This window comes from Oncorhynchus clarkii, chromosome 12 (assembly GCF_045791955.1).
Source record: "Oncorhynchus clarkii lewisi isolate Uvic-CL-2024 chromosome 12, UVic_Ocla_1.0, whole genome shotgun sequence".
In the NCBI taxonomy this organism is placed as follows: domain Eukaryota; kingdom Metazoa; phylum Chordata; class Actinopteri; order Salmoniformes; family Salmonidae; genus Oncorhynchus; species Oncorhynchus clarkii.
In genome coordinates this window covers 77,644,857-77,656,706 of record NC_092158.1, presented here as the reverse complement: position 1 = coordinate 77,656,706, position 11,850 = coordinate 77,644,857, and the positions used below count along the sequence as shown (strand labels likewise).

General features: G+C 46.3%; 2 protein-coding genes across 2 annotated transcripts; one reads left to right on the top strand and one right to left on the bottom strand.

Annotated features, from left to right (window-relative positions):
* The first annotated feature begins 1,033 nt into the window (after positions 1-1,033).
* LOC139422548 (anoctamin-10-like) lies at positions 1,034-3,286 on the top strand. Its single transcript, XM_071173699.1, has one exon. It carries the CDS (start codon positions 1,034-1,036, stop codon positions 3,284-3,286), a length of 2,253 nt encoding a protein of 750 aa, XP_071029800.1.
* Positions 3,287-5,577: 2,291 nt separating this feature from the next.
* On the bottom strand, positions 5,578-11,797 carry LOC139422258 (trichohyalin-like). The gene is made up of 4 exons (XM_071173438.1): positions 11,769-11,797; positions 7,447-10,082; positions 6,469-6,557; positions 5,578-6,142 (listed from the first exon to the last, which is right to left on the bottom strand). The coding sequence occupies exons 2-4, from the start codon at positions 9,989-9,991 to the stop codon at positions 6,044-6,046; spliced, it is 2,733 nt and encodes a 910-aa protein (XP_071029539.1). The 5' UTR covers positions 9,992-10,082; positions 11,769-11,797; the 3' UTR covers positions 5,578-6,043.
* Between the last annotated feature and the right edge of the window lie 53 nt (positions 11,798-11,850).

The following is an 11,850-nucleotide window of genomic DNA, read 5'->3' as shown; positions in this document are numbered from 1 at the left end:
ATGACTTACATCACAGAGTGATAAGAAGAATACAAATATAAATATGTTTTTGTTTTTGTTTTTAACATGCATGTGTATGCAACAAGGCAGTAAAGTAACACTGAAAAGAAAAAAACATGGCAAAGGAATACTCTTTTTGGCCTAAATGCAAAGCCTTATGTTTAGGGCAAATCCAACACAACACATCACATCACATCACACATTCTTATTTTCAAGCATGGTGGTGGCTGCATCATGGTATGAGGGTAGCCTAGTGGGTAGCCTAGTGTTGGGCCAGTAACCGAAAGGTTGCTGGAATGAATCCCTGAGCTTACTAGGTAAACATCTGTTGTTCTGCCCCTGAACAAAGCAGTTAACCCCTGTTCCCCTTTAGGCTGTCATTGTAAATAAGAGGGAATACATACTGTATGTAGTGTGATTAGGGAATGTAAACCAGGTGTGCGGGGAAACAAGACAAAACAAATGGAACAACGAACAGTGGAGTGGCAATGGCTAGAAGACCAGTGACACTGACCGCCGAACACTGCCCGAACAAGGAGAGGAGCCGACTTCGGCGGAAGTCGTGACTGCTTGAAAATCTAAGACTTGAAAATGGCTGTCTAGCCATGATTCCCTACACCTTGACAGAGCTTGAAGAATTTTTTAAAGAATACTGGGCCAATATTGCACAATACAGGTGTGCAAAGTTTTTATGAGACTTACCCAAGAAGACTTACATCTGTAATCACTGCCAAAGGTGTTTCTAACATGTATTGAATCAGAGGGTTGAATACTTATCTAATATCTAATACTCATCTGATAGTATATTAGTGTTATATGTAACTGTCACTAGTTACCACAGCACAAAGTCAAAATTATGGCTAAACCCCACCTATTTCTATAATTTATCTTCTTAAAATCATTTTTTTAACCTAACCTTATCCCTAACCACATTGCTAACCTTATGCCCAACCTTAACCTTAAATTAAGACCAAAAAGCTCATTTTTACTTTGTGGCTGTGCTAACTAGTGACAACCATTCTTCTATGACATTATGCTGATGTCACAATGCAACCGCACTGTGCTGCCCCACTTTCAGACATTCTCACAGCTACAGCTAGTGTCATCATACTTCCCTGTGGCACTGTGTACTGAGACAATCTTGTCCATCAAAGCCCTGTCTCTGTACCCTGTGAAGAGAAGAGAGGAAGCAGGGGGCTGGCGAACACTACGCAGAACCCCCTGTCAACACCAGGAAGAAGGAACCATGACCGCCCTCCGGGACAGCATGTTTTTAGGAGGAGGGAACACACGGAGGAAAGAACTCACCAACGTCACCATGGCAGCCTTCATGCTCCCCGTGCAGCACCTTAATGAGATCACCCCTCTGATTCTGCTGGAGTTCCACCCTGAGGTTGAGGCTGACACTGTGGACTGGCTCCTGGGGAAGATCCTTACACCTGAGCCCCTGGGGGGACTAGACCTTTTGGCCATAGTGATCAGCCGGACCAGGGCCGGGGGTGCCATCATGGTGGTGGGGGCCACGCCAGAGCGGCTGCTCCTGGAGGCTGACGAGGACCTTCTGTTCAGACACAAGCCCTGCTGCCCTATAGGAGGTCAGGCACGAGAGGTGGGGGACCTGGGGGGGATGCGCCCCACGGAGGGGGTGCATGGGATGCTGTCATCGGCTGAGTGTGTGACCCTGGTGCAGAGGATCCTAGACAGGCTGAGAGTGTGGGAGGGGGAGGAAATTCAGGTGCTCCAGCGGATTCCCCTCCTTCCAGGAGAACCAGTGATGGCCAGTCTGTCCCGCTTAAGAGTCCTAACTAGCATCTACCCCCTACATGAAGCGCCACTGCTTCAGAGCCTCCAGGGGAGGTGGTGGGCTGGCTGGTGTGGCCTCAAACCCTTCAGCCAGAGAGAGCATTGGCAGCTGCTGGAAGATATCAGGGCTTATTTTGGGGAGGTGGTGGCCCTCTACTTTGGGTTTGAGGGTTCGCTCATCAGTGCTCTCCTCCTGAAATCCACCTTGTCCATGTTTCTCTCCTTCTACCCCCTCAGGCTGGGGAACAATCTGGTCTTTTTCACCCTCTCTAGTGTGGTGTGGTCAGAGCTGTTCCTGCAGGGCTGGGGGGAGAATAGCAAAGCCCTGCAGAGGGACTGGGGGACTGTGGTCACTCATCTGTCACACAGTCACTCATCAATAGCAGCAGCGGTGCCCAGGGTGGCACAGGGCACAGCACCACCACAGCCCCAGATCGATGTTCATCCTTTTGGAAAGATGAGCTTGAGGAGACTGAAACACTCCGTTGCCTTCCTAACCTGCATCCTCTGCTTCTCCTCCATTCTGATCCTGATGTATTTACACCTAGATGGACTAGTGGGGGACTTCCTCCTGAGAGAAGAGCTCAGTTTCCTCTTTCACAACATCCTTGTCTACCTCCCCAAAATCGCCCTCACGGTTGCCATGGCAGGGATGGACTGTGTTGCATTCCAACTGTCCCAAGGCCTCAGCCCTGATCCCGAGCCGCCAGGGCAACAGTCACCAAGGCAACAGCCCCTGCTCCCTGAGGTTATCCTCTCCTGCCTCTTCAACCACTTTTCCGTCCACTTCTACAGGGCTCTGATCTTGAAGGACCTCGCCATGGTGCGCTTCCACCTGTCTGTGCAGCTGGCCACCCACCTGGGCATCAAGCTACTGTCCGCCACACTATTTCCCCGCCTGAGGAGGATGAGGACGCCCCTTGGCCGCGCCCACCAGGAACATCAGTCTCCCTTCCTTAGACAGATCATAGAGCAGAGCAACAGACCACCGTGTGACACCCAGACCTGGAGCTACCTGGAGCTCCTCATCTCCTACTGCCACGTCATGTTCTTCTCAGGCATCTACCCCCAGTGTGCCCTCTGGTGCCTGTTGACCATCATAGCTAAATCCTGCATGGACTTGTGGCACCTGTGTTCAGGCGCACGCCGCCCATTCCCCAGAACATCACCCGGGGGTAACGTTTTGTGGCAGCGGGTCTTCTGTGGCTTTGAGGCCCTGGCTGTCCTGCTCAACTCCCTCCTGCTGTGGTCCTCTCTGGAGTTCAGGCTTCTCTTCCTGAGCTATACTGGGTGGGAAATGTTCAGGGCCTTCCTCCTGCTGCAGCTGTCGCTGCTGAGCCTGAGAGGAGCGGTCACCTTCCTGCTCCTCTACCTGGCCTGGTTTGTTGGCAGAAAGGCAGAGCAGCCTGAGACTCGCCAACCCCACCTCCACAGGCTCCATCGCCACCACCACCATCAACAGCAGCACTCTCACATACTGTAGAGATGCAGCAGCCACTCAGCTTTAGGCTTTGTGGGAGGATCATTGTGTCCTGCAAATAAAGTGAGGAGTGAGGAGTGACATACTGTAGGTGTGCTGTTTGTGTGTGTGTGTGTGTAGGGGTATCATTTTTATTTTACAGAGTCTATCAACTTTGGCATTAGAGTACATAAATCTTTCTCAAACAGATCAAGCTCACACATCTATATCTGGGATCTTTAGAGGGTCATTCTTAACCGTTGTCCCATCTACTGTAGGCTATGCCCAGGCTTTGGCCTACGTTGAATGGTGATAACAGTCAGACAATTAACACTGTGACTGGAGTCCTTCCGCCCTGGCAGTAGGACTGACAGATGGTGCTAAGCAAGGCTAAACTCAGTGGTCATGTCTGTGACCTCACAGATGAGACACTCTCCACTGAGTCTGATCACAGACCGGAGAAAGTCCTTGTAGGAGAAAGTCCCAGTAGGAGAAAGTCCTGTTTTAATGATCAGCTTTTTGAGACTGATATATGTTTGGTAAACACATGACCGAGCTACAGTATGTATCAAATGTGTCGGTCTAATAAAGATACTGCACATCACTAGATTACAGTGGCATTTTACAGTGTTTATGGACTTACACCCAGGCCTTCCAGTGGCATAAGAGGGTGCTGCTAGCCTTTGATCCTTCAAACATTGTTATTGCTTTCTAAATTGAAACTCAGACATAGCAGGTAGCCTCCTGGGCTCTTTCTTCTACATTTTTAAGATATAACTGAAATATAATATAAATGTGAAAGTTATTGTAGTTCTAGACTTTGGCCTAAATGAATCTGCTGATGATAAGACTCATAGTATTGAACAATATAGACTGTTCTGTTTTGTCATTCTATGTTACCTGCCAACAGGAAAGTAGTGAACCCTCGACTCAAACATTTCTGGTGTTAAAACAGAACCCTGTTTCCACTATTCATCTGAGTCACTTCATGACAGTGTTTTATTTGTGGATGGACTGAACTTTGGTTATTCCATGTCATTAAGGACAATAATGTTCATTATGAACTGTCAGTGGTACAGTATCTGAGATGGGAAGGGCTGATCCCAGCCAATCATTGATTGGCTCACCTCTAACTTGTGACTTATGGCAGATAGAGAGACCCCCAGTGAAACCTTAGCTTTAGCCACAGAGGCCCGAACTCATGTACACTGGGTGGGTTATGGTCAGCTAACTATGCTTGCTGAGTCAAACATGGTTGCACCCAGGATAATAGTCATCTGGCTTTCAAAATGCATCTGGGTCCAAGCATATAACAAAGAAAATGTAAATGCCAATTACTGTAGATCCTTGTTTGTTCACTGTCACACGTGACCATAACATGAAGGACAGGAACCTTCCTGTAGCAAGATAAATTAGACAGAGTTGATTTGAAAAGGATATTTAATGTATGCACTTCATTTCTCCTCACTGGATTGTATTAACAAAATGTACAATACTGATAAGCAGAGCCTGATGGGACAAAACTGAGATATGTACGGACTGAGATATGTACGGACTGAGATATGTACGGACTGAGATATGTACGGACTGAGATATGTACGGACTGAGATATGTACGGACTGAGATATGATTACAGACTGAGATATGTACGGACTGAGATATGTACGGACTGAGATATGTACGGACTGAGATATGTACGGACTGAGATATGATTACAGACTGAGATATGTACGGACTGAGATATGATTACAGACTGAGATATGTACGGACTGAGATATGTACGGACTGAGATATGATTACAGACTGAGATATGTACGGACTGAGATATGATTACAGACTGAGATATGTACGGACTGAGATATGTACGGACTGAGATATGTACGGACTGAGATATGTACGGACTGAGATATGATTACAGACTGAGATATGTACGGACTGAGATATGATTACAGACTGAGATATGTACGGACTGAGATATGTACGGACTGAGATATGTACGGACTGAGATATGTACGGACTGAGATATGTACGGACTGAGATATGTACGGACTGAGATATGTAGACTGAGATATGTACGGACTGAGATATGATTACGGACTGAGATATGTACGGACTGAGATATGTACGGACTGAGATATGATTACAGACTGAGATATGTACGGACTGAGATATGTACGGACTGAGATATGTACGGACTGAGATATGTACGGACTGAGATATGATTACAGACTGAGATATGTACGGACTGAGATATGTACGGACTGAGATATGTACGGACTGAGATATGTACGGACTGAGATATGTACGGACTGAGATATGTACGGACTGAGATATGATTACAGACTGAGATATGTACGGACTGAGATATGTAGGGACTGAGATATGTACGGACTGAGATATGATTACGGCATTTGTACGTTTTTTGAAACATTTATAGTAGTTTTGATTACCTTCACATTTATGCAGTCCTTGATAATGACATTTCTCTGAATTGTGTATGACATTTGTCATTTTGATCGAACACTGAACAGTAGTTAAACCTTTACAAGCAGAGCAGTTAAATGAGAGAGGACGTCATTTGTACATTGTGAATATTTGTAATGAAATTGTAATGTTATATACAAAACAGATTTTAGTCTTACAAAGCATGGAATGTTCAAGCTAATACTAATTCAAGTTTCTGCCATCGTAGTGAATTATGCAGTTCTACCATCCCAGTTCCTTAGTTATACATTTGAAACTCTAATCTTATAGAAGTCCTGGTAATGGTGACCTCCAGTATCAGTCCTGTTCCCGTGGCAGTGGCCTGTTCACCATACCTGCCTCCCAACGCTGCCACAGAGGAGTTTTCTGGCCGCCTGCCTTGTAAACCTTGGGCTCCTGGAGAGATAATGCAGGACACAGGAAATGGATTTAGCTAGTCTGATTAGCAGTTTAGGTTTTCTTACATTTCAGTCACTCTCCATTTAGCCACACACAGAACTTGAATATAACCACATCCCTTGTCAGATGTAAAATATTATAGCGCAGAAAATAAATGTTGAGGTCAGCTTTGCCAGCAAAATACACCGATTCTAAACAGAACCCCTACTGTTAAATTGCTAGCAGAGACAGACATACAGTGTAATTGCAATCAAAGCTTGTGAGTGAATGACATGTTGTGTTCTTGTCACAGGGAGCAAACTTTTAGGAAAGCAGAGCTGTACCTGTGTTTGTCCAGGGTTCACCCTAGCACTCTTAGGATTGGGAGGAGGCCAGGTCCGATCCAACTTCCCCTTGGATTGTCGGCCATCAACTGCAGAGAGGCAGGATAAGGAATAATGAAATGGGATAAGGAAAGGATTTACAGACTGATCTAGCAGGCTCCAAAACACTGCTAAGTAAATATACAAACTCCTTCTAGACTCCGTACCATTTGAAGATGTATCCATTGCAGTTACTATAATTCATATTGTAATTCCTCCGATGGCTATCTTTGGAACTAGTTCATTTTATTTGAATCATGCTAGAAGTCAAGGAAATTATATTCTTCCGTCTGTCCCCCCAGACCTCTAATATCAATGGTCACAGGTCACAGTCATATGTATATATAAACATCCCAATGTCCACAAGTTTATCAATCTAGAATATACACACTCATATGATTCTACATTACATGACAGGAATAAGCTGTGACTGCACTGTGCTCACAGAACCCCTTGCTGCCCCCCAAGACATATCTGTCATCTCAAACATGCAGATGCCCAGAACACCCTTGATCTGATCTTTCTGGCCATTGTACTGCCGTGGTAACTTTGGTTACATCCTACAAAGTCCCCCTGTGGCATGTGCTGCTGATTCAGATAAGTGTTCAGCCAGAGGGATCTTGCCCTAACCCCTGGTGACAGGGATGACACTAAGTTGACGACAATACTGTGCCCATAATAACATGATCTGATGCTAATGCAAATAGGCAGACATTAAAGTGCTTGGGCTGAGATGAATGTGTGCTGTGGAATGAATGAGGCTATAACTGGCTTATCCACTTTCCCTCAGCTAGGTGTGCTTATCATACGTTGACACAACACTATTTCATGATGGCACAAACAAATACTTTTTGCAAAAACTCTACTATGCTCCCCCTCACTTTGCCCCAATTCAAACACAAAGGAATTCTACATGTAATACAGGACATGTCCACTGACCTGATGCTGTGAAAGAGGAGGTGGATGAGGGAATGCGTGTGGTAGGTGAGTCTGGGCTGGGGTCCTCTGTGCCGTCTGGCCTGCCCCCACCGACTCCTGCCTCTCCGTACAGACTACACCTCTGCCTGCGCAGCTCCTCCTCTCTCTCCCTGGCTTCCCGGATGTCCCTTTCCACCTCCGGCTTCATGGCCAGTGAGGGACGCAGCTTAAAGAAGGGGTTCTCCCTGAGGATGTCGTCCTCATCCCCTGGCTGTTCTACCTTCACCTCATCCGTAGCCTCCTCCTCTGTAGAGACAGTGCCCCCTATATTTAGGCAGTCTAGGCTTCTGTAGAGGCGCTGAGCTCCTCTGTCTCGGTTCGGATAGTGGGCTATGATTGTGTCGTCACTTTCCAGAATAACCACCTTCCTCGCTGCTCCTTTAGCGGCGGGTTGGTTCTCTGCACTTGGGTTTTGGCCTGAGCTAGCCTCCTTTTTGTCCTTTAAGTCAAACAGCTGGTGGGAGTGGGCTCTTGAGAGAGGGCAGCCTTTGAAAGAGACAAGCTCCATGCTACGCGTCCTCTCCAGCACAGAGGGGTAGACATGACCTCTCATCCCCAGGCCTGCTGTGGTGAGGGGTCTCCTGTGCCTGGTGGGTCCTTCTGCATTGCCTTGTTGGAAGGCTTCAAACAGCAGCTTCCTCTCCCTCATCTGGCGTACTGTTCCCTTGCTGTAGACTCCAGGGATCTTCCCCATGTTCACCAGGACAAGCTCCCTATGGATCTCCTGGCTGATCTCCTTCTGCATCTTCTTCTCTGAGAACTGCCAGTCAGCACCCTGCCCCGGCCCTGCCTTAGAGGACAGTGTCTTAGCCAGCAGCGGAGTCTTCATCAGGGGGATGTCTACCACCTCCTGACCTTCCTGGGTGTTTGACATGCACCTGGACCGACGCAGGCTCTGCTCCCTTTCAGCAGATCGCCGGATCTCCCTCTCGATGGGAGTCTCCTTCTGGGGTGGGGGAGCCTTGTTGTCCATGATGGGGGCTGTGGTCGTGTGGATCTCGTGTGTGCTGACAGGGGAGAAGTCAGTGGACACCCCGCTGTCACTCTGGTCATCGTCACTGCATTCCATCTCAATCCTGACCATAGGTTGGACACTGAGCTGGGCAGAAGGACGAGACTGGACCTCCTCCGCTTTCTCTCCTGCCACTGTTTCAATATGTTCTTTCTCTGGAATCTCTGTGTCTTCCTCACTTACCGCTGCCCTCTCTTCCACCTCGACAGTCTGTGCTCTCTCTCCCTGCTCTTTCTCTTCCACCTCGACAGTCTGTACTCTCTCTTCCTGCTCTCTCTCTTCCACCTCGACAGTCTGTACTCTCTCTCCCTGCTCTCTCTCTTCCACCTCGACAGTCTGTACTCTCTCTCCCTGCTCTCTCTTTTCACCGCTTCCCTCACTCCCTCCTTCCTCTTCTTCTTCCTCTTCCTTCCTAAACTCGATTCGCTCTACCTCCTGGTAGCCTGTATCCTGATTGGTTGTCTTCATGGCCACCTGGTGTGCGGGCGGAGGCTCCTGTGGCACCTGTTGTCCATCCTGTCTCTGTTGCACCAGATGCAGGCGATGCAGCAGCTGCTCCCCCTGCTGGATGTCTTCAGCTACTGTCAGGCTGCTAACCTCCTGCTGCTCCTGCTGCTCATGGGCAGGTGACTGAGGCGAGGGCACTAATACTTGTTCTCTGGATAAACCTCTTGAAATAGATAGGTGAGGCTGGAGGCACTGGACGTCACTGCTAGCACTGTCTCTCCTGACCCACTCGTCTTTGGTCATGTCATAGTCTAGTGATCTACCATCGACCATGTCCTCAACATCATTGTTACTCTCGTCTGTATGTTCTGGCTCTATGATGGTCCCTTCATGGGTTGGATGACTATTGTTGTCAAGGCAGTGCTCTGGCTCAGACTCCCTTGTCTGTGATGATGGGACAGGATCTGTCTCTTTCAGAATGCTGGTTTCCATGTTCGGATGTGGCTGCTCAGGGCTACTGGCACCCACTGCTTTATATCCGTCTGTTGTTGGTGGCGTGACAGAGCCAGGTCTTTCAGTCAGCACTGTGACATCCTCAGATCCTCCCTTCTTCAGTTCAGTCTGCTGCTCCTCTTCCACTGTTACTGTAGCCTTGTCCATGACTGGAGTGCTGCTAGGCTGCTCAGATTGAACTCCATCTAAGCTCCTGGGATTTTCTTTAGCCTCTGTGACGCTTATGGCCCCAGCATTGGGCTCCGTAGTGCTGCCCTCTTCTGGACAAGAGGGGTCTTTGCATGGTGGGGAAAGGATGAAGACGTCATCATCCTCCTCCATCCTACCGGGGTGGCCTGCGCTGACCAAAGGGGGAGGTGGTATGACAGCCTGCCAGGCCTCACAGGGCTTTTCCCCAGAAGTCAGGGAGGAGTTGTCTTTGGCCATATCTGTGTCCTCTGCCGGTTTACAGCCAACCTCCATCCAGAGACCACAATCCTCCTGGGAGACTGGACCCTTAGGAGATTGGGGGCTGACCATGGACTCTGTTTCCATAGTGATGGGGTATAATTCCGTAATTTGAACTTCACACCTTTAAATATTTTATTTATTCTCCTTTCACTGCCTTTGGTTTCAGTCTCACAATCTGAAAAATAATGTTAATGACTTTGCAATTAGAGGCATGTTATTTGAGCCCCTTCAAAAACATGCACCACAAGGCTTAGGTGGTCTACCATTCAGTAAACCAAATAATTACGAAATGTGTTGAAGTCTTTAAAGTGTGTACTAAAAATGGCAATTTTTATAACAATGTCATAGATGTCAGGTAATACCAGCAGAAATAGGACAATAAAGTAAATGTTTGTGAATCTGTTCCTCTTTTGAGGAATGCTGAACGTTGAAAGAAAGGATGACGGTCATTATGCCAGCTTTGGACTGGCATAATGTGATGTCACTAAAACATGTCATGTCACTAAAACATGGAACTTGGATTTAAAAAATATGTACAAAAAAATTGCAACTTCACCTTTTAAGCTTTAAAATGAAGGAAATGATCTTAAAGTTGTAGTGCATTCTGTTCTCTCTCACCTGACATATTTACTAGCTGACACTACAACGGTGATGTAGTTGACCTGAGCAGAGTTCTGCTTACTAGGTGGAAGAGTAATCAGCTTTTCACTGTCTGGCACATCCACTATGCATCTGCTACAGGAGCCTCCTTCACAGCCTTCTACTCCAGAGCCATATCACTTTCAGTCTTAAGCTCAAAACACTGACTTCATGACAACATACTAATTTAAATTCCAGCCAATTTAGAGAGCTGTATCTGTGAGAACCAGTAAACCACATTATGAAAATGTATGTTTACTGTATGTCATTTGCGTGAATGTCTCCAGACACCACACCTGGTGTACGATGCATAATGGCAAACTGATCAGAAGCGTTATTGTCATTGAGGTTGTGCAGTTCTGTCTGTCATCATGTCTAATTACCAATGCTCCCATGTAATCTACAGATGCATGATCTTCATTTTAAGACAGCAGGAAAATAATCATGCAGCAACAGAAAATGGGAATTATTGTCTGGATTATAATAAATGGCCATTTTTATAGGGGTTGATACATTTTTTGTTAGGGCAAATCAAGTCTGAAATTTCAAAGTGGAAATTACAAACTTTAGAAGCCTTTTAAAAACACTACAAGTTTGCGTTTCCTGCCGTGCAGGAAAATTCTCAGCAACAAAAGAGTGATGAAATGAAATTCCTACACCTGTAGTCACCTCAGGGGCAGGTGAGATTTATATGTCTATATTTACCCTCAGGCTTATAGCCATACTCCTGCCCAGGATTAGCAAAAAGCCAGCCACACTATGTATGAAGTGATTGCATCGCATCGCAAAATATTAATGATATTTAATGAGCTTATCTCCTCCATTAAGGGGAAGTCAACCAAAAATTGCTCAGTGATACAAATTCAAGCTCTTCCTTGAAAACCACAATTAACTATACATATCACCTCATGACATATCAAATATCCTGAAATCTCAAATATTTAAAGCCTTTTCGTGGGAATAAACTGTAGGCTGTATATATCTATATTAAAGTAAAGCTAGACGCTTGTTTCAAGAGTTGTTACTTTGTGATCAATAATAACAGCCATACTGTTCAAAACCATTATTATTTGCTTATGAAAACTAAATGGGTTATGGAAATGAAATGTAAATGAATCATATGCATCTGTGAGTGCTATTAATGACAAAACGTTGGTAACTAACAGTATAATATCAGAATACGGCAAGGTACTGTAAAATGAATAATAAGAAAGAGACCCACCTGTTTGCAGTGTCGTGGCTGTGTCCAGGCTTCAGTCTGAATGATGCTGCTAGGCTGCTGCTGAGACACGTGAGAGGTGAGA

Coding starts and splice junctions, on each gene's coding strand:
- LOC139422258 (XM_071173438.1), bottom strand. CDS start 9,991: ATGGAAACAGAGTCCATGGTCAGCCCCCAATCTCCTAAGGGTCCAGTC. Junction 6,558..7,446: donor CTCCTCTTTCACAGCATCAG/GTCAGTGGACAT, acceptor GCCTCTCTGCAG/TTGATGGCCGACAATCCAAG. Junction 6,143..6,468: donor TGAACCCTGGACAAACACAG/GTACAGCTCTGC, acceptor TTATCTCTCCAG/GAGCCCAAGGTTTACAAGGC.
- LOC139422548 (XM_071173699.1), top strand. CDS start 1,034: ATGCTGATGTCACAATGCAACCGCACTGTGCTGCCCCACTTTCAGACA.